Below are 27,722 nucleotides of genomic sequence, written 5' to 3'. Positions count from 1 at the left end.
GAAACAATCTTTCCTGGAAAACATCATTTAACCACTTGGTTATACGCACCGAGTATGATAGTTTCTCTTTGTTTACAGTTCCTGTAGGCAGTTTGAAATAAAGACAAGGTATATAAAGATTACTCTCATTGCTGAAGCTTTGAGGTTGCTTAAATCATCCACAGTGTTTATGGAAAGCCTATGTTGTATCCATGTCACTGATCTGTCCAGTCATCTGTCAGCTGTCAGCTCTCACCAAAGAACTGTCATGAGCTGGAATCTTCTTACAAATAACCTGTATTTAATGTTCTTCATATTGCAGGCACTGACAGATGAGCTGGCCCAGGCTAGAGATGAAAATAAGAGGACCCAAAACGACATTATCCACTCAGAGAACATGCGACAGGGACGTGACAAGTACAAGACGCTGCGGCAGATCCGGCAAGGCAACACCAAGCAGAGAATCGATGAGTTTGAGGCGATGTAACAATGCTTGTAAGAAGACAGGACTGTGGGAAAGGCAGATCTTAATGCTGTGTTCTTATTTTGGGGTTTTTTTGTTGTGTTGGTTTTTTGGTTTGTTTTTTTTTTCCTGAGGAGGCATCACTGTATGACACTTAACAAATGTTCTCTAAACCCAGAGGTGTTTAAATCTCCCATTTATCCTGTACCTTCTCTGAAATTTGATATAGTCAAAAACTTATTGTACCACTGATCCTGGTAACTTGCTCATGCCTTTGCTTAGTGCCAAAAGGCCTTATGTCACATCTCTCGTTAAGCAAGACAAATTTTAACAGGCTGTGCTTCTAGTTGAAGATACATGTCCTGTGCAGGTGCTGGATTCATCCTGGTCTAAAAAATAAGCATCTGTGGGTGAATTTTGTGCCATACGTCTTTGTATTATTAGTTACAGTGTGAAGTCCAGCAGTTGAGAAGACAGGTTCTGGAACTCAGGATTTGCAAGCACCTGAGTGTGTACAACCTTGCACATGTGCTTGTACGCCCTGTTTTTTCCTTGGTCTTGATGCCCATGTTCCCCCTCCCCAGCCCACCCCCACACACAAAAGAACTGACAACACCTCAGAACTACTTTGTGTAGAAATTAGGCGTTTTCTGGTTACTGTTCTCAACTGGAGAATTTCTGCAGTGATGGCTCAGAAGTGTGGCATAGGGACACTCATATCCTCTTCACGTAACAAGTAGCAAATACTCTGTTGGAATCCAAATACACTACTGTGTTTGCATTCCAACTTCATTACTGATCAGTTATAGTGTAGTATTTATATATATATATATATAAAAACATGCAACATGTGGATTGCAGTACTAGTTTAAAGGGAAATAGTTTTGCTCTGTATATTTTGTTACTTTTCAGATTTAATAAGACTTGTGTCTGTAAAAATGCCTAAACAGCACTGTAGTCTGATACAGTGCAGCTGATTATTTACTATAAAGCATTATTTGTAAAGATCATTTTTTTACTTAATGAAAACTGTTATATGTACACATGATCCAGTATATACAATTTTACTGCACCTATTTTTCTAACAAATTTTCTAATTTTTTTAAATGTTTGATTTAAAGTTTCAGACTCCAAAGATGAAGGGACTGCTTGTTTATATCACAGTTGAATTCTCTCTAGTAGAGAGCATTTCTGTGACCATTCTTCCCCCACTCTCCCCCTTTCCTTGAAAATCTGTTAGAAAGTGAGATACAGTATGTTGTCACCTCTTCTCTTCCATTTACAATATCTATGCTGCATTATACGTGAGTAGAATCTTGTGTGGGGTTTTTTTTATTTGCAGCAGCAAACATCTAAATAAAAGATCTGCAAAGTAACAAAGGATGTGGAGTCAAGTGTTTCTTGTGTGGGGTGTATTCTGTATAAGGTGTACTACTGCTCTTTTAGTTCCTCAGCTTAGCCTGTTAGTCCTTGTGTCTTTAAATCTTAAATCCTTAAAAGCCACACTGACCTATAAAGGAAGAAAGGGCAATACTTGCAGTAACAAAAGTATAACACAGCAGCACTAGTTACAGTTGTATATATGAAGTTTCTGCTAACTGTAACACTACATCCGAGGCAAGGCAAATTACTGCAGTAGTTTGGCCTAAGTTTGCATTTCCACCAGTACACATGAATAAATGATAAAGTCATTTAGTCAGGAGCTAAATTCTTGTCACATGCTGTACGCCCTATGGATCAGACTTGTTAAAGCTGTCTTACAGCGGCAGATAAGAAGGAACTTATTACACCCACACTTAGTCTATCAGCTGTTGTCCCACTGAGGGACACTGTTGTCCCTCCTACTGAGGGAGAATTTGTACCTTAACTTTCTAAGACCTATGATGCAGCACACATTTGAGAGATGTAGCTACAGGCCAATGCTTTTTAGTGGCATGTGAAATAATAGTGGCAGTGTAGGTAATTCTGAAGCAGAGTTATTAGCATCTCCCCTTTGCAGCAAGCAGACAAAGATAAGCTAGTTTTCAGTTCTGTGTATAAAACATTAACCTCAGAGTGAAAGCACATAACTTTACTCCTGTAACAGTTATTTTCTCTGAGAAATATTCCTAGCTGTGACTAAACAATGAGAGTTTGGCTATGCCCAGAAATGGAAAACTGCATATTGTCTGGCTACTGTTGCTTTGTCAGCATAATGCATCTCAAACTGAGACTGTAACTCCTGAAGAAACAATATTAACCTTATACTCCAGCTAGAAACACAAGTTAAAGCCTTTACTTTTTAAGAAATAAGACATTCAGAATGTCACACACTTTCAAATACATAAGTCTATTCCCCAAAAGCCAGAGTGGATGCATTTGCATCATACCTTTCCCCAGACCTGAAGTCTGGGGAAGTCTAAAATATCACAAATGGGGAAGGAAAAGTTGTGTGATAATTTCTCATGATTTAAAGTTTTCCTTATTTGAATGCAGTACAAGTGTAAAGTCCATCCACATGTTTGGGTTGCAGAGCACTTCTTGCCATTGGAGCACTGACTGAGAAACAAGGTCTGTAGAGCCAAACAGTTCCTCTGCAAGAAAGCAAAAGGAAAGGTCAGTTACTTTTCACTAAGCCTTACCCAGCTTCAGGCCCACATGGACTGGTTAACAAAATAACCTGTTCACCCACTTCTACAGTAATTTCAGCTCCTAAGGCACTAATTGCAATAAATTGTATTTATACTTTTGAAGTATTACTTACATCCTGTAAACTAGGATTTCTCTCTGAAGATCTCTGCTTGCAGCAAATAAAAAGTTTTTGGTTGTATGACTAGAAGCAGAGGAGCAAGTGTGTGCACTATTAATAGCTGAATGGTACAAAATCTCCTGCTTCAGTTCATCTCCAGTACCTTCAGTGCATTACTAAGGTTAGGGCTTGGATCACTTACAAGCAGGTAGCCCCTGCTCTATCAGAAAGGAAAATGCTGGGTCAGATAATCAGAAAAAGTTCATGAGGAAGCCTGCAAAACATTGACTTACCACTAGTGATAATACTCCTCTAAAGTGCACACTGATACCCAAACAACATGACAGCCTCAATCTTTTTTGAACCTGTCATCTCAAATACTGAAACCACAGCACTTACTCTCGGGGAGGATGGGGCTAGGAGACTCTGTTGGTCAGCCTTCAAGTGATAAGGGTTGGACTTGATCTCAGAGGTCCCTTCCAACCCAGCTGTTTCTATGATCCTGTGATTCTATGATAATGCTTCCCTGCTCAACTACCAGGGAAACAGGGCCTATTTAGCAAGCAGAGGGTTTTTCAGATGTTTCTCAAACGTTTCTCAGCCTTCAGAAAGAAAGTTTGCTCTTATGTTAGAACAGAGCCCAAAACTCGCACATGCAATAGCCCCTTCTGAGCAAGTTTCACCTTCTGTATTTCATTGATTGGATTGATTTGTGGATGTAAAATGATAATCACAAACATAAGCAAGGTTGGAGTCTACTAGATCATTAGTTCTTGTGCTTTCTTTTGATGAGAAATCATTTAAAATTAGCCAATTCATAAAAAACAGTTAAGGGAATAAGTCTTTAAAAATACAGAGAGCTCTAGGTGGAGTTAGAGCCAGGCCGTTTCTGTGCTTGTCTTGGCATGGCTCTGACCTCAAAAGTCACCATGTTAACAAATAGCTTTCCTGAAAATTTCCACTGAAAACCTTGAGCTTCCCCACAGACCTGAACTAAAGCACATGCATCAGTTCTTGCAGGATCAAAGCCCAAGACTGCAAGTTGCTTATGACAGAGGCTGGGACTGCATGTATAGGCACATGATAGCAGGTAATAAATAGCATAGTATAATTATTGTTGTTTAGGATGTAAACTAAAAGACCTTTTCCCCAAATTACCTTCAACTTTTAGTGGTAAAGTACTTACTTGTACCGAGCTTGGCTCCTCCTAGGAATCGATCACTTGAGCTGAAAGTTGACTTGTCCCAGACAGTCAAGTGTAGACATGATTGCTGTAGCTGAGCTGGGGTCACACCATCAAAGACAAACAAGTGTTTCCACTGAGGATAGGCTTCTTTCTTCAGGACAGGAGACTTTTGCCTTACCTCTGCTTGGTTTGGAAGGATAAGACAACTTTCCCAAAAAAATAAGAGTTCAGCGAAGTTACTGATTTCTCAACAAGAAAACAGAGCATTTGCAATAATCAACTAAGGCTCTTTGTTTTACCTTAAAGAGCAAAAAAGTTTAGCTTAAGTACAAGATAGAACATGGTGCTAGTGTGTTTATTTTGGGATTTGCACCTTCTCCTGCTTGTCATTAATGTGAGTGCAAGTAGGTTCTTCTGGTCTGCTTTAACTTTGCAGTCACTGACTGCTGAAGGAGTCTTTACTCCACGTGCTGTTATTCAATACTGCCTAAAACCTGTCTTTCAGTAGCTAAAATGCTCACCCATTTCACCAAAGATAGGTGCCACAGCAGGTAAAATAGTGTTATGAGATGTAAGTTTACCCCAGTATCATATTTCTAATGGCATCTGATGCCTGACAATAGGAAAGTAAAATGATCCCCCATACAAGCTACTCAGCATACTGAAAAAAAATTCAGTCCCTTCTCTTTCAAAACATCTGGAAGGAAGAGGATAAAAGTTTTCAATGTATCCCAAGCTTTACTTAATTCTGCAAAAACCGAAACTAGGAATAACGATACTGTATTTGTTTGCAAATTTTTTTCCTCTCCTAATATCTAAAAGCACATACTTAAACTAGTGAACTCTAAATTTTAATGACATCATTAAATTCTAAATTTCAAGACCAAGAGGGCAGGTGGGACCTGTCACCACTCTGCAAACTGCTGCTGTTCTGCAGGCACTCAAATGAAGCCATTACAAGGAAGTGTAAGTGTAGACGATGGCAGTTTCAAATGCAGCCTGCTGATGAAAACATGTTAATACATACGTTTGCATGGAACACGTGACATTTCCTATTTGTAGTGTTAGGTCTCATACATACCCTTTAACAAAGGAGTTCAACACTCCAGCAGGTCTCAGCATGGGCAAGTTCTTAGCCCCAAATATCATAATCTGAAGCTGGCAGTTGGGAACTCCTTGGTCTTTGTTTCCTGAAAAAGGGAACCCTTATCACATGAAATGCCCAGTCAGTTCAGCTCATAGCTTAAGATGCTGCTATAAGTAGGGGAATGCCTAAGTGGTACTACTCAGATAAGGAGTCATAAGGCTGCACTAGGAATATTTGAAAGATTTTAACATGTTTGTACAGTGTATGATTCACACAAAGAAAACCAAGCAATGAGTAGCAGGCTGCTTTGTGATTTCTGTCCCAAAGATAAAGCTTTCTGCTGTGTTTGTGAAATGTCAACACAGGACAGTACCCACAGAAACATTTCTCTGGAACAGTCAGAAGCAGGAGAAACAGCCAAACCCATGTGTGATACTGCTCCTCTCACAGCTCTAGGTACAAAGCAGAGACCCAATATACAGGCCTGCACAGGGAGGAAGAATTGAAGAAAGCAAGCTGATAACTTTGGGGTCATTTGGAAAAGAAAAAATTAATACACCACAAAGCACCATTTGCTGTAGCTGTTAAAAATCCCACACAGGAATATTACATGGACACATTGCCAGTCCTTCATTGATATCAATTCTTTTCTAGCCAAGGGATTCACAGAATCATAGAACCATTTACACTGGAAAAGACCTCTATGAATGCTGAAACATTTTATACCTTCAAACTGGAAATTTTTATACTGGGCTGGTACCAAGAGTCTTGCAGACAAGAGGAGTTCACCGCTGTACTGGGTAAGATCATCTTCAGGCTTTTCAAGCTTAAGAAAGGGACATACAGAAGTTTGCATTACTGCAATCATTCTCTTACACATCTTTGTCAGAGCTTATTTGTGTTTGTGACACATCTTACTAATGGGCTGGATTGACAGCATTTTTCCCTCAATGATCTCAGAAGGGTGATCTTTTTCATAGCCTTTACAGCATCTTGCTCTTAAAATAAAATTAAGAACAAAAACTAAGAATCACCTTGGGTTTGAGTTGATACCAGTCAAATAACTGCATTGAGTCCTCTTCAAAATTCCATGCTGCCAGTGGAATCACTACTTCCCCCAAAAACACCCTGTATTTGAGTGCTCCCGCATGCCACACAGAGATCTGAAGTTGCCGACTTCGCAGCTGGGAGTATTCAATCTTGTACTAGAAAGATAAACAGCATTTACAGAGCAATACACAGGATGAATGCAGCCCACGTTCATGACCTGCCTACAGGAAGCCCAGGCACAGCATGGCTGAAGGCAGATATGAACCATGATGTCTGGGTATGCTTTGCAATCTGCATATTACCCCACAATTTAAAAGCTAAATAATGCTCATTCAAATATATATCAACATTCCAGGAATACCTTGACCTGCCTTGCTAAAGATTTTGATTATTAATTCAGAACTTTAAATAATTCTTGACCATTTTTACTGGGTTAGGTTTTTTTTTCATTTGTTTGGTTTTTTGGTTTGTTTGTTTCTTTTTTTGGTTTGGTTTTTGTTGGGGGTTGTTTTTTTTTTTTTATATTTCTGTTTACGCTCCCAGCAGAATTTGGCTGCTCTGGAGGCCAGTTCAAGATTAAGACATCTAATGATGGTGCTGAAACTCCCATCCTGTTCAGTGGACATCTACTTAATGCAGTCAGTCATCAGGGGCAAGGAAGTAACTCAGGTGATCACTAATTAAAGCCTTGATCCACTCCCCAAACATAGTTAGAGCCCTTTGAGACATTGTTGGGTATCTAATATACCACATGGTATATGGTATGTGGGTATCTAATATACCCACATGAGACTGGCAAACATGATACCCAGCCCATAGGTGACCTGCACTGAAAGCTGAAGGCAATGGAGAGGCAAGGAAATCACTATCCATATTTAGGCTGTTGAATCAGAAGCCAGGTGTAGGCTCTGTGGCTAATCACCCTGAATCACCCTGGGCTCCAGTGATTCCCAGGAGCACTTGCCCAGCTCTCACACATGCAACTCCCTCTAAATGCAGGTGCCTTAACTTGCAGCTGAATCCCACCAAGCTGGATCTCAGTGGCATGATGTAGTTCACCTGTAACAGTGCTATGCACTTTTGACCATTTTCACTGAATTCAGTTCCTGAACGTACAAAAACCCATGTCTGTGGAAGACACTTTGCTTTTGCCACAAGATAACTCAGAACAACACTGTTATTCATTAAAAGTTCTCTCTTGGACAAAGGCAGACTCTTCTAATGGTTTGCCATTTACTGTTGCAACTCCAAAAGCATTTTCTCTTATTTGGACAGAAAAAAACATAATTTTTAAAGTTATTATTGTCAGTGACTCCTAAATTTGGCCTATCAGGTCGATTCAGAACTTGCAGGATTGTACCATAGAAAAGCACACTTAGCAGCAACACAGTTGCAAACTGTACCTTCAAAGTCTCATTGAACTCTGGATCCACTGTGCTCTTTTTGACAGCTGTCTTTCGCTTACTCCAAGGAGATTTATCAGGAAGTAAATAAACTTTAACATACCTTATATAGAGAGAGAAAGATACATTGAAAATGATCAGAAGGGGAAGGGAGAAAACAATTAGATGAGAGGAGTTTTTCTTATTTCTTAAACAATTTTATTGACTTTGTAAGTTTCCATCAACAAAATGTGATTTATATCTTTTCTCAGTAAAAGCAGATAGACTATAAGGAACCCTGTGTATCATTCTGCTAATGTGTTTAAATTCCATTGTAACTCGGAAAGGATTAGGATCTGAATAGGAATCTTCTGTTTTTGTACTCTTGGCCTCTGATAAAATAGCCCCTAAAGAAATCACCTTCCAGGTTTAGTGTCAGTTTTATGATGAAAACAAACAGCATATTATGTGCTCAAAGGAAAAAAAAAAACCTCAATCAACTTTAGGATCACTGCTGCTTGTTCATAAAGAAAATATCTTGTCTTCACAACACCGGGTACCATGTAGCAAAAAAGGTATTATCACATAAATAATACATAATAATTCATAAGTCTTAAAAATGCTAATTGTTCTAACAGCCACTAGAATGAAAATGGGAGATTGTCTAAAAGTGGTCAAAATTGCCCTAACATTGATTCAAGGAAAACCAGTAAAAAAGTTTCTGGAAGCTGAGTTGCACCAAAATCCAGCAGTAATGATTCCTACCCAAAGTTTCTCATGTGTAGGTCAAGTGAACACTAATACCTAAATATTCTCCTTACTATCAGTTCAGTGGGCTGTAATTGGGTTATGGCTTCAAAACTTAGGTGTTTTAGCCATAGAGAGTGCTCACAGCTTGTCAGGGAAAGGAGTGATTGTTTACTTAATACTAAATATTTTTAAACTGTATTTGTTGTATATATTTCACGTATTATGATTTAAACCAATTCTAAAACAGCCTTTTGATTAACTTGCTGGGTAAATAAAAATCAGCTGTACCTCATATCATAGCTGCAAAACTTACACATTTTCCCTATTTTTTCTGAACTTATCCATAGATAAAACTACTTTCTAAAATACACAAGTCCTAGAAGTTTTAGCCTCTTTTTCTATGACCCCAAATCAATTTAATTAAAATGTAGCCAGTCAGACTTCAAAACAGCAAATAAGCTAAGTAATTCAACAGGTTTTAAACATCAGTTAAAAGTCTGCTTTTCAGCAAGCATGTTAAGAGAGTATACTATAATTTTTCTGTTGGCTTGGAAACCAACAGAAATATATAAATATGTGCCAATAGAGAACATAATGTTTACTACACAACACTTCCCACATTGCCTTTCAGCCTTCCTGTAATTGTTTGCCTGGCTTAATTACCAGGGGACTTAAAGAACCTTGACCCACTTCTGAAGTGCTCCCAAACTGTCCTGCTCCACAAGCTGCTGTTCCAGCAAGGCACTGCTCATCACCAAGCTTGTCTTTATGACTATTCTCTGCAAGATGCGCAAAAGCCCTCGACCTTCTGGGTGAAGGTGACTGCAAATCCTCAGTTCCAACATGGTCACTCAAATGCTCGAACACGGTGTGACAGCAGGGACAAGAACAGGGACAAGGTAGTTAGGTATTCTACCTGTTGATTTTCTATCGGTGGTTGCTGCATGGTCAGAGAGCATTGTTAAGCAATAAAGAGATAAATCACCAAGGCTTAACTGTCCAGCAAAAATTTCTATGGCATATTTTATCCACAGAAGTGGATTTCCTCTTCTTACTATGATACGTAATTATTAAGCAGCCTTAGACTTTAAGATCCATTGCAGCATCTGAAATTTCTACTCTTATTACAGAAGATAAAAGCACCTAAGTAGTATAGCAATCACCCAGTGAGCCACAGTGAGTCAGCAGACATATTAGGAACAGGTCATTTCATGTTTCAGCCACTTACATATTAATTTTCTGGGCACAACTTAAGAACTAAAATCTGAACAGCTATTCTTGAGGTCCAAAGGTACTCATCAGCAACATAGATACTGAACTGCCTGCTCACAAGAAGGGAAAGGGACAATTCCTAGCAGAAAATTGTAAGAATGGAATAAGCATTGGTATGAAACGTATTTGTCTTGCAGTGTGTATATGTACAAAGGCCTGGTACGTATGTTGGAGGTTTTGAAAGTGCCAATATGGCATACCATCATATATCAATCCATTTCAATCACAACATGCACAAGTATCTCAAAAAACCAGAATATTTGCCTTATGTTTTTTCTCCTCCTCTGCAAAATACTTACGGGTTACACTTTTTCTTCTTCTCTTCTCCATAAGCCAGGTTCTTGCATCCCTTGATGCAAATTTCCAAGATGTAAGCTCTGAAGATGTATCTTAAGGCAAACTCTATTTCTCCTGTGACATTAGCTTTGCCAAAATTGCCAGATTCAGTGCAAGTGCTGTTAAGACTAAACAAACTTCCCTAAGAAAAGACAAACATTTGGGAAAACGAGTTTCAGATCAAACAGAACAAAACATTTATTTCCTTTAATAGTATCTTCATAGACATTATTGTAAAGCTACTGCAAATCACAAAATTTGAGGTAACCTGTATAAAACATTCCATTGCTTCCATAGCAGCCGTGAAAATTATGACTGTAATTGCAATAACTACTGCTTTGCCCTGTTCTAGGGCAAAGCTTTCTAGGCTAGGAAATTGCTTTGTTAAGTAACTTCTAGATCTAGAAATTGTCTTAGAATAAAACTGCTATGTCGCTTCCCATGAGAAAATTGGGTGTCTGAAAGGGATTGAAAAATACCTCTGAAATCTAAGAATGTACAAAACATTGAATTAGACTCCTTTTAGTACATAGCGCACAGTAGAGTACACCACTGAGACATTAGTTTCTGTCATGTATTAAAGGAAACATAAGTGGCCTGCACATTCTGTAAATACTTTACAAGATGCCTCAATTCCACATAAAAATTGCACACTTCGTACTGCAGACCAGTAGGATTCAGGAAAGATTAAAATAGGAAGACTTCCTGTTGTTGTATTCTGGTGCAAAGAGAAGATGTCTCCTAGTTCACCTTGTTCTCCTTTCAATCTACTTTCACCTTTGGGGCAAAGGTTTGGATGCTGTCCATCCACATATATAAAAACCACTTGCATCCAGCACTACAGAAGCCATGACAGGGCAAAGAAGGAAGAGACTATAATGCTTTCTGTGGCCCAGCCCAGACACGTAACTTTATGGTGCTATGTAGCCTTCACTGTAACAACGTATCAACTAAAAATAGTTTGGTCTCCATTCATTTATAATGATATTCTTTAAGGTGAGCCCTAGGAATTTTTTACATTGCATTTGTCACGAAGACTCAATTGTTGTGATTAGTCTCACAGCAACATTGCCCTAGATTGCTAAGATATCTGTGTTAGATCACTCCTCCCTCTGAAAATAAACACCAACCCACACAGGACTGGTTAACCAAGGAGTTCTGGATTGCACAACCCAGCAGCTAAGATTGCAGAGTAGTTTATAAGATCATATCTCTCTTCCATGTAGATACTTTTCTTCATTTGTGCAGCATGCCAAATACTCAATTCACACCAACAGATCCATTAGATTAAAGCACCTATCTGCTCTATCTTATAAACTTTAAGTAACAGACATACACGACAAAAGAAGGGCCAAGTGCTTGCTGAGGAAGTCAAAAGAAGTGTCAGGACTTTTTTGACCTGATGCTTGTTGCATGTAATCTTGCTCCCTCCATAAGATGTTTATCAGTGTAATCAATCTCCTTTGCAGCTTTGTTTTGCTCTGCTCTTTCACTCACTGACATATTTTTATTCACTTGACCAGAAAATTATTATTTTCCACCAAAATCCTTTATGGTAATGGAATACAAAGAGTTTTGTCTTAGCTCATGTCCTAAAAAAAGGTTCTGCAAAAGTCCCTAATATTTATTCCACAGAACACCTTATTTATTTAGAAAGGCTGGATAGGTGTTCTGGACTGAATATCACCACACCTCTCCTACCTGCTCAGGTGTCACATACATTCAATGTAGAAGTCACCATCCTTTTTGTTCAGCGAACAGGGATTTAGCAATGACTTCATGTATTGTACTTCTGGTGGCATGACTGGAAGCAATGCCAGCTGATATTTTGGAAGATACATTTTTATGGAGTGGCCTTCAACATCCAGTACTTATCCATAAAGAGAAGGTTAATGGAATTTGTCCCCTCTTACAAGATAGTAAAAATATTACAGTTTTAAGCCTGAGCCCTTTATAGACCAGTTCAAATGGTCTATAGCATCAGAAATGTAATCCACAAGTTATTACCCATTTGTCAGCTTAACACCTCAGACTCCACAGTGCAGTAAACTGTCAGAGAGCACCAAGGTCCCTGTGTGTGTTTATACTTCTCTGTAAAGCCAGCAGGCTGGTTTAATTTTGATTCCCTAAATCATTTTACAAGGTCGGTCATGAATTCTTTGGATACTTCACCCTGCTTAACCTTGTCACTAATACATAGAAATTAGCTTCCACAGTTAATCATAGGGGCTTTAAAGCATGTGCTGAATTCATTTATAACCAGCTTCCCCCTCTCTCATCTGCAGTATTCAAAATGCCATCCATCAGAGGATGATTCAATATCATGCCCTAAGCCTATGAACTGCTCCTCTGGCTTCCATCACTGTCAGTTTCCTCTTCATTCACTGACATTCTGACATTTGAATTTCCACTGACATTTCCAATACCACAGTTCTTGCAGACTGACAAAACCCTTCTGTTAAATGAAGCTTGAAGAGAAAAAGCTAACTATTAGATTAGAAAGTACTATGCTCATAATCCCAACCTTAATATAAATTGGGAAGAATGTTAGTTGTATTTGCAAAATTCAGAAGAAGCCGCTTCATAAATTATTCACTATTAATTGATGTATCCATCTATCAATTATCCATTATTAATTTGATTTGGCTTATGCTTCAGAAAGTTCACAGTGTTACTATGAGGACCATGCCAAAGGCAGTCAGTCTTTCATCAGATACAAACTCAAGTAAAATTCTTCCTTCATTTTGTAATATAATCTAAAATACACCAACATTTTGCACAAGCTTTTATATTTGTTCCCTTTAAGCATCTGTTCTATGTCTTTCATCCTTTAACTTACATGTTTTCTGCCATCACAGAAAACCGTATCGCTCGTGGAACTGGTTGTTATGTCTTCTTCCTCCTTGCAACTACTTTTTGTCAGAATTTCACTGTCATTTTGGGCCCCAGTGATGAGCTGTTGCAGACTGGGTGTACTTTTCATCTGTAAGAAATTCAGAAAGTAGTTTTTTTTAAGATAAAGAAAATGTCCTGGTTCCTTCAGGAAAGCTATCAAAAGAAAATGCAGTAAATAGCTACAGTTGACTCTGATCAAGGTCATGCAGGTGGCACACTTTCAAAGATAATGTAGTAACTTAAATGTTGATTTATAAGTCTCTCCTTCCAGCTAGTAGTACATTCACTATATTAATAATTTTCTAAAATCAGCATACCACTAGCTAATGTAATGATCACTACCACAGCAATTATTAACAACAGTCTACTAATAATACACCAAAAGTAGTAATATACTAATAAAAGGCCTTATTAGCCCTTTACAAAACAGTAATTTTGGAAGAAAAACAATAATTTTGCCTCCAGGAAATGAAAAATAGTATTTTGCAATATGTATGACACATGCCCATGTTTACCTATGCAAGAATGAATGTACGTTGAAAGGGACTTGAAAATAGAAAAAGACAAGTTCATATTTAACTTTGTTTATAGAAAAAGCTTAAATTTCCAAGGTGTTCTTGACTTTGCTTTGACTATGTCCATTCACCTTTCCAATTTTTCCATGAAAACTCTGATAATTTGAGAAAAATTGAGATAGACAGATAGATATAGCAAAACTCCTTGAGATTTTTCTTCAGCCACCTCTGTTATGCAGAACAACAGTTAATAGAAAGAAGTGCCAAAAGATTAATACATATGGCTAGAAATATGCTGAAATTAAATTTTAGCTCTAGAAATATGCTGAAATTAAATTTTAGCTCATTCCGGCACTTTCCCTGGATAATACAATCTATGAAAAACATGTTCACAGCTCAGTGGGTCCAAAAAGAGTGAGGTGAGAAATTTTATATGGTTAGGATATAAAAAAATAATTTCTTTTTCAAATTGTGTAACAGAGGTTACCTGAAAGACTAGAAAGAATACAATCTGACTAAAATCAACAAAAAGAATTGGTACTTTTTTGTATGAAAGAAACAGGTAATATATACTTAACAAACCTGAGAGCCCCTACTGCACAGTCAGCAGAAAGCACTAAAGAATGAGGGCAACAGATGAGATAATATATTGAGATTACTTCTGAAAAAAACAGGATGTGCAAAATCCTAACCATAATGCTGTTATGATGACACAGAGATACTGTTATGTGTAATAACTGCCTGACCTTAAGAAGAGATGTAAGAATTATGTTGCCTTGTGAGAGGGAAAGAGACAGAAAATGCATTGAGAATACAGTCTCAAAAACCCCAAACAAAACAAAAATAGTGTATTTCCCAGCACAGAAATTGCCTCCTGCCTTATAAAACCTAAACCACCACAGATTTAATTTGCTGAACACGACAGCCTACTACACACTGAATTTTAGCTTCTACTTGTATCAGGAAGACTTTGGTTGTGTAATACAGACAATAAGTGACTGACAAGGCACCATAACTACCAGTGCTAAACTTAGCATCAGGTTGCACAAGCAAGACTCCCCCGTAGCCCAGCTCTAATATCACAGGAGAGGTATCCCACAGCTACCAATGCACCACAAACAGCTTCCACACATTGCACATGCTTGCTTGTTCCCCCAGGAAGGCAGGTATAATTGCAGTTCCCTTAATAAACTTAGAGATTCTGATGACAAGAGGCCCTTGAAAACACTATTCAATTAACTTCCCAAATCCAGATTTCACACTGGCTGGTGGTTTTTGCTATTGCATTGGGGTTTTCTCACTAATATTGAGGTTAAATATAATGTCTTTAAACTTTAATCTGGAGGAATCAAGCTCTGAACACATCACAAATTTAGAAAACTTATCTAAGAAACAGATAATGTTCTTGAGACTGAAGTGGTGCCCCAGTTTTATATACTGCACATTCAGCTATTACTTTACAGTCATTCCCAAGAGAAAAATACACACTTTCCAGGGGGAAAAAATCTACTGTTTTGATTCAGTCTCTGATAATGAAAAGTTCTCTCTGGTGTGGAAAGCACAACAAGTAAGATTTCTACATCATATTTCATTATAAATGTAATTAGTTGTTTTGCAAGTGTAATTTAAAATATGTTCTGTCCCATAACTTAAGGTATAGTTCTAGTAGGGATATAAACAGCTACGCTTACTAAAGGAAAACAAAGATGGGAAAGAAAAAAAATAAATTGAAGAATAATAAATAGTGCCATTGACAGAAATTAAAAGTAGTTTTTAAACGCACAGTAACAACACAAAAAGTCATCATATAAGTGTGGGAAGAGAAGAGTAAAATTTCCTTTAACATGAAAAAAACTAAAATGTCAAAAATTATGTTTACAAAAAAAAAATCAACAGTAATTCCAGTAAAATTAAAATTCTAGCTTAAGGATAGTCTAAGTGGTTTAAATGAAACAAAAGGTTCCTGGCTCAGAGAAATAGTGCTCTGGCACACAAACAACATTGAAATCTATCTTTCAAAACCTGCAATGCAAAGTGTGGACATAAATTAAGTCCTAAATCTTTAAAGGGGTGATTAAAACCCCACATAAATAATTTGGAATCTTCTACTAATACATTTCTCAAGCCAAAGAGTCCATATCCATCTTTTTAACATGACAGATTTTTTGTGATCAGTGTGAGATGTAGCATAGTTGAAATCCACATTATCTCCAACTCCAATGCTTTAAAAGAGCAATGCTCTGCCTGTGGAATAAAGTTAACACTGAAATGTGGCTTGCCACAATTAAAGCAGCACTCCAGTAACCAATAATTGTCACCAATTCTGTTCATAATTTAATTTCATACAAAAATACCAGAACTAATTTCACAGAGTTCACAGACCTTGCTGGGCCAATTCAGACTGCCAGGCCATGCAGTTTGATATCCTGTCTCTTCCATTTAACAGCACCTGACACTTCAGAGGAAAGTGAACAATGTGCACCAAGGGAGCTGTGAGTAATGTGTGCCAGGAGGTCTGGCCCAAAGCAAGAGCTTTTCTCAGCATCTAATTCAGGCACTTAGCAGACCACATTTACCTCATTCAGATGAACAAGGCAATTCAGTAAGTACCCACTATGTGGAAAACTGAGTGTGGACAACATTCAGTCACTTGAGAGCTGAAAGCATACAAAACAAAATCTTCAGTGTAACTTTAAAGCAGAAGTGTGACATCATCTTCAGCCCTGCACAATTTGTGGGAAAACAGATGACTGGATTTTTCTCAAACTTCTCAAGAAAACACTGAAAGTTAGAGACTGTAACCAAAGCAAAAGGAAAGGGGAAGTTGCACAGCAACTAACAGCAATGTTTTCTCCCTGCCAAGTCAAAAATGCTCAAAGATTGCCAGGATGGTTTTGGGATGGTCATAGCTTGGTCCTGTTCAGCAGCAAAAGGGGCAGGAAGAGGGTAAGACAGAGTACATCCCTGCAGCCCAACAATCACATAGAGCAGACATCAAATCTGCCTCAAGAGAGTCTGTGAACACCTGAGAGCAAAATGACCCATCCCCTCCCTCTCTATATGAAGGTCTTTGTAAAAATTTCAGTCTAACGTTTCAACTCTGGACTGAAATCAATTGTGCAGACTGTCAAAAACCCTGTGGAGAATCAGAGTTCTGATCATGGTCAGTGAACATCAGCTAAGCTCTGTTCATACAATAAAAGTAAAATTCCACTGTATAAGTCATTGCTCTCACAAAGATATTTCATTCATGAAACAGCTCTTACAGTTCGAGACAGTGTATAATAATATGGATACCTTGCTTGTAATGTTGATGGCAGTGTCAGACTGGCTCCTTCTTTGCCACCTTCTTTCCACATTCTTCCCAAAGTCTGTGGTTAGGACACATCTGTCAGTCATATCATTCTGAGACTTTGAGATTTCTGAAGTGAAAATAAAGAGAAAAGTCACTATAACAAACTTTGCAAGCAATCCTGTAGATTTATAGGCTAATTCTGTAGCTTTCAAACTTTTATCCTGCAACTTTAGTGTTGATCTCCTAAGAGTAAGAAACAGATGGGAAGACAAGTGCTTGTCACATTTTATGTAATTATACTTTGCCTGCCTAAATCTTCCCTGCTATTTCAATTGGAAATTATATTCTTTGTTGCCTATCATCAGAACTACTGCCATCAAATACAGTTTCCTTGCAGAAATAGCTACTACAGTCCGTATGTATAGCTTAATTTGTAAAGTGGTTTGGTTTGGTTCAGGATAAAAGCAAGATCATTATAACAACATAAAGCAATATGACAATGAAAATCAGAAAGCAGAGCATATTGGAAAATATTTGGAAATTTATCCAAAATATGTATGAAAGGAGAGATATTACATACTCTGTTCCCAAACCACATATAATTTTAAGAACATGACTAGCCCTCATTGACTTCAATAACATTACTCATACAGATAAGCTTAGCCATACTTAAGTACCTTATTGAATTAGTGCTTCAGTAGCATCTAGTTTATTGTCAAATAAATCTACAGGACAATTGGACATTTAATGCACCACTTTTCACTTCTTATTCCTCAGTGTACATTCAGAATTTCACTTAAAGGGAAGGGCAGCACTCATCCATGATTTCTGAAGTTGAAATCAGCAGGTTTAGCTGCAGACACTTTGTTGCTAATCCCAGATAGCTATTTCATGTACCACTTAAAAGTTATTAATTCTTCATGAGAGACTATCATATGTTTAATTCATACAGAAGAAATAAATACTTTTCTCACAACATGAACCTCTGTGGAGAAACCTCCCACACAGTAGACAATATGACAGTGATGGTATTGAAAAACAATGGGACTCAAGTGTGATTTTTAAAAGACACTCTGGGGTAGTTTTGTTCTTAGCAGCAATCAGTCCTCAGATGTTTACTGTACTCTTTGTACATCATTAAGGAACCATGTGACCTATTCAAATGCAGGCTCAATTAAGCCACCCCCATAAATGAAACCCAATTTTTAAAATACACAGTGAAATCAGAGATCATAAAAGAGAGTGAGAGTTCTAATGGAATAGATACAATCTGAATATCTTGAGCAGTAGTCAAAGCAGAAACACCAGTTTGCCTTACACTGTCCTAAAATGAACAGCTTACAGAACAGGTTATTGTGAGAAACATGAATGTTCAGTTTTCATATCTATTCCTCCTTTGGCTTCTCTACCCAAACGTCAGCAAAGATGGACACTATCTCTAGAGCCAAGGATGGCTTTTTACTGCAAATAAAACTACAGTCAGTAACTCATTTTACATTCACCAAATGGCAACCATTGGATTATAATCTCCTGTTGCTGCCAAGCTACGCTGGAACAGGAGGTAACAGCATAAAGAGCAGACTGTACAATGGCCGTTCTGTGCTGCACTCGCTAATCCTTTGTTCCCACTGCTCTCACACACACCCCGGCTCCAGTGATAGAATCAGAGGCATAACGAAGCTCTCCGTGTTTATTTACTTCAGTGCACAGGAGCGGGATGTATTAAATACCTCTGCAATCCAGGACATTTTTATCTAGATAAGATACAGAGTACTAACTTTAGACACATGTGACCAAATGCTTTTATCAGCACAGCACCAGGCTTCACGGGAGGCCATATTGTCTGAAAAAGCTGGTTTCTTAAGAAATCCAATTCTTTCTCTTCGTAAGACTTCCAATGCTTTTTAATTACTGACTTCAGTGATTGCAACAGCTTGTTATTTTGTCACAAATCAAACCGCTCTACCCTAACTGAGGATGGTATCACCTGCATGGGGTTTCTCACACAGCTGAGCCGATCTAACAAGTAGCTGCCATCTCCCTCTTCAACCACTGCTCTTCCCTCCTCAATCCCTGGCTCCTGACCACATGGTACCCTCCACTGTACATGTTCCAACACATATGTCCTACCTTGAGCCTATTGACTCACTAAACCAGCAGAAAAGTATCTATATGTTTTGTCCAGGTTAATGTTATGCCCTTAAAATTAGCTAAACCAGTTTCCAGAGGGGTCCAGAAACACCAGTGCTAATTCAAGTCACAGCAGCATAAGGATAGAAACAGGGAAAGAAGAAAAAGATGTGAGTGGAGGAGGATCTTCCATTTGGTAGTAGTGAACTAATAAATTAGCTTGCTGCAGTCCTGACAGTCTTTACCAGTAACTGTGGGATATGACCAGGCTTCAAACTATCAGAAAGCTGGATAAATTACTTTGCACCCAGTTCAGTGCTGCCTCATCTATCTGCTTCCAGTAATAGTGTCCTATGCTACTCTATATTTTTCTGTGTGGAGCAACAGTCACTGTGTCTCTGCATGGCTTTAATACGTGTTCACGCAGACGCAACATTGAATTTGCATAGTTAAAGAAAACAGACCATTAGGGTGGGTAGAAGAAGCTAAAGGAAAGACCAAACAAGAGGTAAGGCAAGAGGTTAGGGGGAAAGGCAGAAAGGCACTAAAGCCAGTTTTATTCAGGTCTGGTCTCACATGTGGGGTTGTGTAAGTTGAAGCCAGTAAGAAAATATTAAGGTTTGTTCAAATACATGCAAATTTGCAAGCCTCTGTAATCTTCCTAAGGCTCAGAAGTAGTTTTCCTCTGGTCATTGATGCCTTTGTTTTTCACACTGCCTGGCTGTCCTTAGTGTAGTGCACACACAGTCTGCAGCCCAAGGAACAAGCAGCATAAGAGAATGGAAGGAACCAAAAGTATCAGAATGAAAGAGGAGTTGTTAAGACTGGACGGCACCTAGAAATATGCACTGCAAAAAACCCACTCAACTAGTCTGACTGAGAAAGAGGAAGGAAGTCCTCATGAAAACTGCCAGTAAACGAAAATATTAAACTCTACTTCCATTAAATAACAGACTCTTTGACAGTCAGTTGTGGTTCAGTCAGACAGAAAACATGAAGATCAATACAGCAGAAATTGGTTATTACTTGGTGCTAACATGAGTTAAATACACTGCATCTGAAAACCTGGTAAACTTAAAGATTGTATACTACAGTCTTTTCCATCTTTACAGGAAAGCTATTCTGGGTTGATATAATCAGCAAATTTAAAAACTAGCAGAATACTGAAGGAGAATTAGATTTACTATATTATTTTTCAGGTTGGCATAGCCTTAGCATTAATCATTTCAGCCATTACTCAATATCCTTGTTTTATAACTATTTCTTGGCCAACACTGTGGCCAAAAAATTGAAACATTTGACTTCATTACTATAGAATGACAAAACAGTGAAAGCTACTTACTTTTTATGTGTGTTGTGAGAGACAAAAACAAGTTTTCCACAGATTTATTAAACCTTTTAGACTCTCCAAGTTCCTGCAAATGGGAGATGCCATGAGTAAGAAAACACAACATTTGTCATTTTAAAGTTTCCATGATTATATCAGATGGTAAGGCTGCAGCCCTTTGCTCACTTCTGTAGAAAAATATATCTGAGGACATACATACGCATAGTTGAAAACTGTCAGCTGTTGAAGATGGAAAGTAATCTTTTCAGTTCCATAGTCTTTGACATATAAGTGGAACTCCTTGTAGGAAGATCACACAGCAATTTCATAAATACAGCTAATTACATCACCAGTTTGTTGTAATGTGGTTAATACTTTTATCTATTACAGATGTTCCTGTGCCTCTGAATCAAAGTTCTGTCAAACTCCAGCTATGCACATAAGACTGTTTACAGAACTGCAATGGGCTTAAAAAAACAGACCTGAGGATCCAGTCCAAAATGAACCGAAATAGTGATTCAGTGCAACTTTTATGCGTTCTGAGCCATGTCCTACTATTCTGTCCACTAGAAACTGTAATGCAAAGGCAACCATCAAATTCACTGTTCTTCACTCAATAATGAAAGTGACACATGAAATGGTCATTTTATAAATAACTATTGAATATCTTAGGAACATGGGATCCCCTTCAGGTTTGAGGGTAGCTCAGGAGATCCCAGTCCAGTCTTCCAATAGTGAGGCACCAAAAACCATATGCAGTATTCCAGCGTCAAGAAGAGTGGTGGAACACTTCCCTCAAAAACTGAAAACTAATTGAAAACAGCCCTCATAGCCTCTAATCTTTCTCTCCTGGTACCAACACAGCATAAAAATAATGACAAAGAACATAAGGCATCATTTATATGGCAGTGTGATGTTATAGCAGTTGTTGTTTACTACGTTTCTGTGGCTGGCCTTTACACATGAATGAAACTCTACGAGGTGAGTATATATATATATGTATATTTTGCAGATACGTACATTGACCATCACATTGATTCCTGCTGTTGATTCTGTGAAAGGAGGTGGAGTTGGAGGTACGACAGAAATTTTACTAGAAATTTAAGAGATTAACAGTTAACAACATTTAATATATTATGCCAATAGATGGATAAATAAACCATGTCCATGCACAGTATCTTTATTATATGGTCTTTCCTGTACTCAAAAAAAATCTGGGTTGACATCCTCTGTCTTTAAGGGTTGCAGCACAGGTTTGTTGCCTGTTCTTAAAAATTAGGTCTACCCTTCTATCTTCTTAATTGTGGGCTGATCTAGGTAAAATTATTGAATTAGAACCACCAGGAAGACCTAATTTAGGACAGACTCCCTAAACTTCTATACAGCTAGCAGTATTACAATCTGTGTTCTGAGTTCTAAAACACAGTTCCTGTATAACACATCCCATTTCTATTTCAGAAATTTTTTCAGAAAATAGTCATCTTTATTTACAATAATGAAAGCATCCTTCCTTGCCTGAGTCCAGAGCTGTTAGAGGACCTTTACAACATTCCTGCCATTCCATCTGTGGTAAATAGTGCTGCTCTGTGAAAAAGAATCTAACTGTTATCTGACTGATTCTGTTATCACAGCACAATCACAGATCTCAAGGCAGCTGGTAAACTTCCTTTTTGATTCTCTTTTAGTTTTACCACATTTACGTAAAAGCAAGCTCTGGTTAGGATCTTATCTAGCTGACTATAAGTTTCTGTCTTATGCAGCTATGCCTAGCCAGATAATTATAATAAATTGAGACCATCTCTATATATCTTACTTTAAGTGGGATTTTGGGGGGAGGAGGGGGTTTAGTTCATTAGTTTTATTTTTGGTGGTTCTTTTTGTTGTTGTGGTTGGGTATTGTGTTTTAAGGAAGAGGGTTACTTTAATACCATATAGTTTAAGCAGACTGTTCATTATATATCACTGGTAATAACTTAACAATGGGCATGCTTTAGCCTCTAGTCAAAGTACTCACTCTAAATTAGACTTTTTACTTTTTTTAAAGTTTGGTTAGTGGAAATGTCTAATTGAATACAGAGCTTCCTGTCTACTATTTATTCTAAAACTGTCATATCAGCAATATCTTCCATTGAATCAATAATGATGCTATTATGACAATTAGTAAATAGTGTTCATCTATGATCATTTAAAAGTATTGTGCAAATTTAACAGATAATGGTATAAACAGTTATGCAAAAAATATAAGCACATAAAAATAATGGATATACCTTTATTTCAAGGAAGACACTATTACTCTAAACATAGTACTCTGTTGTACTTGAGATCTTTTCTATGGATTGCTGACAGATAAAAGTGACAATTTTTCTACGTTCTTGTAATTTGTACTCCAAAAGTGTTGAATTTTGTTTTTCATAATAAAAAAATACAAACTGTTGGCTAGTTTATAACATAAAATATATCACCTATACAAATTCTCAGTGTCCTAGGACCGTTTGTCCTTTTGAGTATTACCTCAGTTTCTGACAAGATTTCAAGAGCTTTGCACCAACTGTTTCATGTCTGCCTGTGAAGGAGGAAAAAAAATCCAAAGGTCATTTAGCAACAACAGCAGTTACTAATGCCAGTATAACACTTTTTAAAATCAGTACCTTTCAGGAACTGGCCTGTATTTACAGAAACTCATGCACATATAAGTGAGGAGTGAAGTCGATTCCCACCTAATGCACTAGCATACATGCCAAGCAACACAAGTTTCTCCTGTGTCACAAACTATGGTGACTTCACCTCTCACAGGCGACACATTCAGACTAACTCTTCCCAAATGCTAAGGACAATCACATACAGATGCTAACAGGCCCATTCCTACAGGTTGCTAAGTGCTCTTAGCCTCCTGATGTCCAGGAGGCAGGTAGTGCACCGGCCCACTGCACTAAAACACACTTCAGCCACAAAACTCAAACACTAAGGAAAGCTTAAAAATGTCTATAAGAGCAGGCACATGGTCATCTCTTGCATCTCATGAAAAATTCCTCTCACTTTTCCTACAAGAGACCTGACCACCCATAAAAATGCTTGACTAGCTCACAAACATGAGCAAAACCCTCTGTTAAGACTATTCCTGCAGGGAAATAACAACCATGTCACATTCCTCAGGTGAGCAGTCACAAGGTGTAAAGAACACCAAGGAGCAAGCACTTCATCAGGCACAAAGAATGAAGACTCATAAAACTCTAGTTTGTTCCCAGGTGATCACAAACACAAAGAATGGCTAAAAGCATGTTACAAATGACCAACTGAAATTATCTGGAGTATCTTTAATTACTAATAATTCCTAATACAGAAAGCAGCACATAATCCACGTTTTGCTAAAGATGGCATTAACTATAACATTAACTATAACATTGCTTACATAAAAGTAGTAGACCTTGGTGGTGATAGAAATAATAGTAAGCTCATCAATATTACAGCTTTCAATCAAGACTCCATTATTCATGCTCTATTATTAATAAGTAATATTTACTATCTTAGATTTTAAATTTATTAGCCATTAAAGGCAATATACCACTTTAATGAAAATATTGATCTTATTCTTTAGATAGAAGCTACCAAAAAATTAATAAAAAGCATACTGATGTCACCCTTTGGGTTATTTTAGTCTGTAACGTGAGAAAATTTCACTGTAACATGTATTTTTTTTTCAGTTAAACTTACTTTCCAGTGAATACTTCGGTTACGCTGTATTTTCAAACCAAAAGAGGGCACTGTCTCTCCAGGATTGAAGGATGCACAACGGCTGTTGTGTTTCAGTTTGCCATTTTTAAAACCTCTTTAATTATATCAGTTGGTCTAATCAAAGGAACTAAACAAAACATATTTCTCCCTGCAGGTTTATCTTCTGTATATCTTTAGATCCTTGTGACTTCAACAGTATAACTAAGCAAAATGCTTCAAGCACCCACAAAGCTTTGATAATTCAAAGTGAGAACTCATTTATTTTGCTGGAAAAAGAGACAGTCAGTACCTTCAATAACAGAGAGATTGATAAAATTACCAGCTTTAGACTCACTGAAAAGATCGAGGGGAAATTATTAATAACGGTAATTGGATAAAATTGTGGTTTTAAAGATCAGTCAGTTAAAGATCAGTTTAATACATTAAAATCAGAAATTGTCTTACCTAGAATGGACTACAGTGAAATCTTTCAAATTTGAAATTAATTTTATTAGCAGGAGCTGTAGTTTAGTTTCTTAATATGCTACTTGTTGTCTTTCATGAACACCTACTACCCAAAATTTGACTGATTACCTTCTTACACTTATAAAATTCTTCCTATTCAAGTTTCCCAAGACATATTTAAAGCCCAGTTCCTTCCTTTTCTCCAACTACTCTTAAATCTAGATGTAATGCAGATACTGGAAGTGAAACTCTATCATTTGACTATGTTCAGGCACAAAATAAAACAGCTGCCTATCTGAAGTGGCACTTCAAGGGAAAGAGGAAAGAAATCCTCTCCACCAGTTATTGTAGGTGAAACAAAAACTAACACCCCCTTGGCTGACAAAACACATTCCCCACAGAGCGATCCATCCACATCCTCTATAATTTCTTTTAAGGCTTTGTACTTTTGATGGCACTGAAAAGACTGAACACAAGGCAATGGCACAGCTGTCTGAAAGTAACAAAATAGTAAGTGTTTAGCTCTCTGTTGATTTATAGCTATTTATGTTTTTCTTTCTTCCATTCCATCATTTCTTTCAGCTTTAGAACTTTCTCAGTGAAAACAACTGAAGTTTTAGCTTTGACAAATGATGGATGCAAGATCATTTCCTTCCTGAATTTATACTTTAACATTTCTATATTTGTTTTATGTCATTCTATTTCTTAGAAGTCTTACACACTCAATAATTCAAAGTAATATGGTCAGCAGTTTTCTTATTACTCAAACAAAATAAATTATACTTTAAAATGCATCCTGCTGGTTTGTGTTCATGTTTATTTAGTGCACAGACAGATGCACTGAATGGCAATTTTTGACACATCTCTCATCAAATGGAAGAAACATTAAATACAGTGGCAGACTACATTCTGTGTTTCACTTAGATGATGATTACATATTACGTAGCAGCTTATGGTCTATTCCAGTGATTACCTTCACCTGGATATTTCTTTGCTCGTTCCTCAAAGAACCATTCACCAGCCTTTACTTTAACATCTCTGAAAAACAATGAAAAGATATTTGAATCATCATGTTCCCAGGTGCCTTTCTTCAAATGTTTGGTAACTATTTAATAATACAAAAACCTTTTTCAATCCTACCATAAAACTAAGATTTCTTGACTGCTCAATCCATTGACCAGTTTTGTTGTGTGTCTGAAAAAAACAGAGGGGAGATATCCCTGGGAGGGAGTTGTTTTAGTTTTGAGGTTCTTCTGTTTGTTTTCCTTTCTGCTATGTAGGACTGCCCATGGAAAGTGATACATACTGCTCTAGGCATTGCTCTGAAGCCAGGAGTCCCAGTTCCATTCCAGTCTATACAATCAACTTGCAACACAGCCCAGGCACTTGTGCTGCCTGGCATCCTGACTGCTTACAGCTGCAGCCTACTCTGAGAAGCAGGGAACGTCAATGGTAGAGGACATGGTCCCAAGCAGAACTTGGGGCAGCTATCAGGGAGCGCTGAGCTGTCTTTTTATAAACTATAACTCTCTTCCAAACTGTAGAAAATTACTTCAAACTAGTACAAATTTGTTTAGTTTAAGACCAGTACCTTGCCTTATATTTCCCACTATTCTAATCTCATTTTTCCACCTTCAGAGAGAGTGAGGTGGTGGATTAATCTTGTGTTGGCATAAAGTAAATTTTCATCCAAATCCTCACCCTTTGTACAGGAATATATATCATCCAGCACAGCTTTTGACTAATTTCCAAAACTATCATTCTTTGCCTACATATTATTTTTCATCAAAAGTGGAAATATTCTAAAATATTTGGTTTAGAAAGATTCTAAGAGATAGAATGGACTACGAAGGAATATCTTGATATAAAAATTGTACCAATATAGTAAAAGAAAGATTGTTTTCTGTGTCCTGCAAAACAAAACAAAGATGATATAGTAACAGAAAATCCTAATAGTGTTTTTTTGCTTTTTAAATTTTTATAAAACATGACTACTTAGTATTTATCAATCCAGGTTCCTCACTCCTGTAGTAAAAGGCATAAAATAATGATTAGGAAATTATCGAGAAATTGGCTATACTACAAAGCACAGCACTTTCAGCAGCTTGTTAGGATGCACTGGTTCAATATTGAGTCAGGGGAAGGAGTTCTCTCTATGGTTTAGACTGTTGCTATGCTTTGCTGCTATCGTCTTTGCCCCACTACCTCTGGCTTACCTTGAAGATCCATTTTGCTAAACACAGGAAAGGAAATCCTGACTGTGTGAAGTATAGCACAAAGTTCCCACCGATTTCACTGCTACCAGGACTCCAGCCAACATTTTCATTACGCCAGAGGCTTTGTTTCACTAATTATTTAAGCAACAGATGCAAAAAACCAGTGGGCATCCATTGGATGACCAGTGTAAAACAGCACTTATCCAAACCAGTAAGGTTTCTTACCCATGAGCATAACAAATGGTGCATTTCCAAAGGCAGGGATTTAGGCAGACACGGCATTCAGAGCATACTCGATGACTGCAGCCATTGCACACTGCCCCTCTGTTCATCAACAACCCGAGAGATTTCTGACAGCGAGCACAAGATCTCTCCTGATATTCATGGCTTACATTTTTTGCTCCTTTCCACCGAAGCTGCTGTAGATGCAGTTTCAGTTTCCTAACCCCCCAGGTAAAAAGAAAGAAAAAAGAAAAATGTTAAAAATTAAATAGACCAAAATCCTCATGAAAGTGAGCTAATACCCTGATTGTGCAATACCATTACTAGTGGGAGATAGGCCCTCAAGTGTGACCTCAGTTAAGCACTGTCTGAAGGCATCCACACACAGCATTTTTGCAGTGTGACTGTATGTGACCAGAATTGTGCAACTAACAGAGAAATAATTTAGTATAAATGGGGTTGTGATCATGTTAGGCGTTCTCAAAGCAGGGCATTGAAATCATGTATGCAGGTGATTACGCATTGATCTACGAAAACTGAGACTAAATGGTGCTCCCTTTCATTTGATTTTTTTTTTATTATATTTATTCAAGAATCAGATCTTCTATCAAGTAAAAATACTCATAACAAATGCATCATCTGAAAGCTAAATAAAAAACTACACTGGCCCAAAAGATCAAAACCTCTCCTTATCATTAACTTTGCTTCCATTA

General features: G+C 37.6%; 2 protein-coding genes across 3 annotated transcripts in view; one reads left to right on the top strand and one right to left on the bottom strand.

The window, feature by feature from the left end:
- Nucleotides 1-1,822, top strand: part of EZR (ezrin) — a 37,546-nt gene extending 35,724 nt beyond the window's left edge. The window contains exon 13 of the mRNA XM_064649258.1: nucleotides 302-1,822. Coding sequence (XP_064505328.1) covers nucleotides 302-466 — 165 coding nt within the window. The 3' untranslated portion in view covers nucleotides 467-1,822. The remainder of the gene's footprint in view (nucleotides 1-301) is intronic.
- Nucleotides 511-27,722, bottom strand: part of SYTL3 (synaptotagmin like 3) — a 34,895-nt gene continuing 7,683 nt past the window's right edge. For both annotated transcript variants that reach the window (XM_064649257.1, XM_064649256.1), the window contains exons 3-16: nucleotides 27,013-27,228; nucleotides 25,545-25,609; nucleotides 22,907-22,958; nucleotides 21,416-21,488; nucleotides 20,411-20,483; nucleotides 16,941-17,065; nucleotides 13,073-13,216; nucleotides 10,197-10,375; nucleotides 7,897-7,999; nucleotides 6,478-6,648; nucleotides 6,170-6,269; nucleotides 5,438-5,546; nucleotides 4,357-4,562; nucleotides 511-3,015 (exon numbers count right to left, since the gene is read on the bottom strand). In XM_064649257.1, coding sequence (XP_064505327.1) covers nucleotides 2,885-3,015; nucleotides 4,357-4,562; nucleotides 5,438-5,546; nucleotides 6,170-6,269; nucleotides 6,478-6,648; nucleotides 7,897-7,999; nucleotides 10,197-10,375; nucleotides 13,073-13,216; nucleotides 16,941-17,065; nucleotides 20,411-20,483; nucleotides 21,416-21,488; nucleotides 22,907-22,958; nucleotides 25,545-25,609; nucleotides 27,013-27,228 — 1,747 coding nt within the window. In that variant the 3' untranslated portion in view covers nucleotides 511-2,884. The remainder of the gene's footprint in view (nucleotides 3,016-4,356; nucleotides 4,563-5,437; nucleotides 5,547-6,169; nucleotides 6,270-6,477; nucleotides 6,649-7,896; nucleotides 8,000-10,196; nucleotides 10,376-13,072; nucleotides 13,217-16,940; nucleotides 17,066-20,410; nucleotides 20,484-21,415; nucleotides 21,489-22,906; nucleotides 22,959-25,544; nucleotides 25,610-27,012; nucleotides 27,229-27,722) is intronic.

This window comes from Pseudopipra pipra, chromosome 3 (assembly GCF_036250125.1).
Source record: "Pseudopipra pipra isolate bDixPip1 chromosome 3, bDixPip1.hap1, whole genome shotgun sequence".
Taxonomy (NCBI): domain Eukaryota; kingdom Metazoa; phylum Chordata; class Aves; order Passeriformes; family Pipridae; genus Pseudopipra; species Pseudopipra pipra.
The sequence above is the reverse complement of the archived record's forward strand: the minus strand, read 5'-3'. Positions and strand labels throughout refer to the sequence as shown.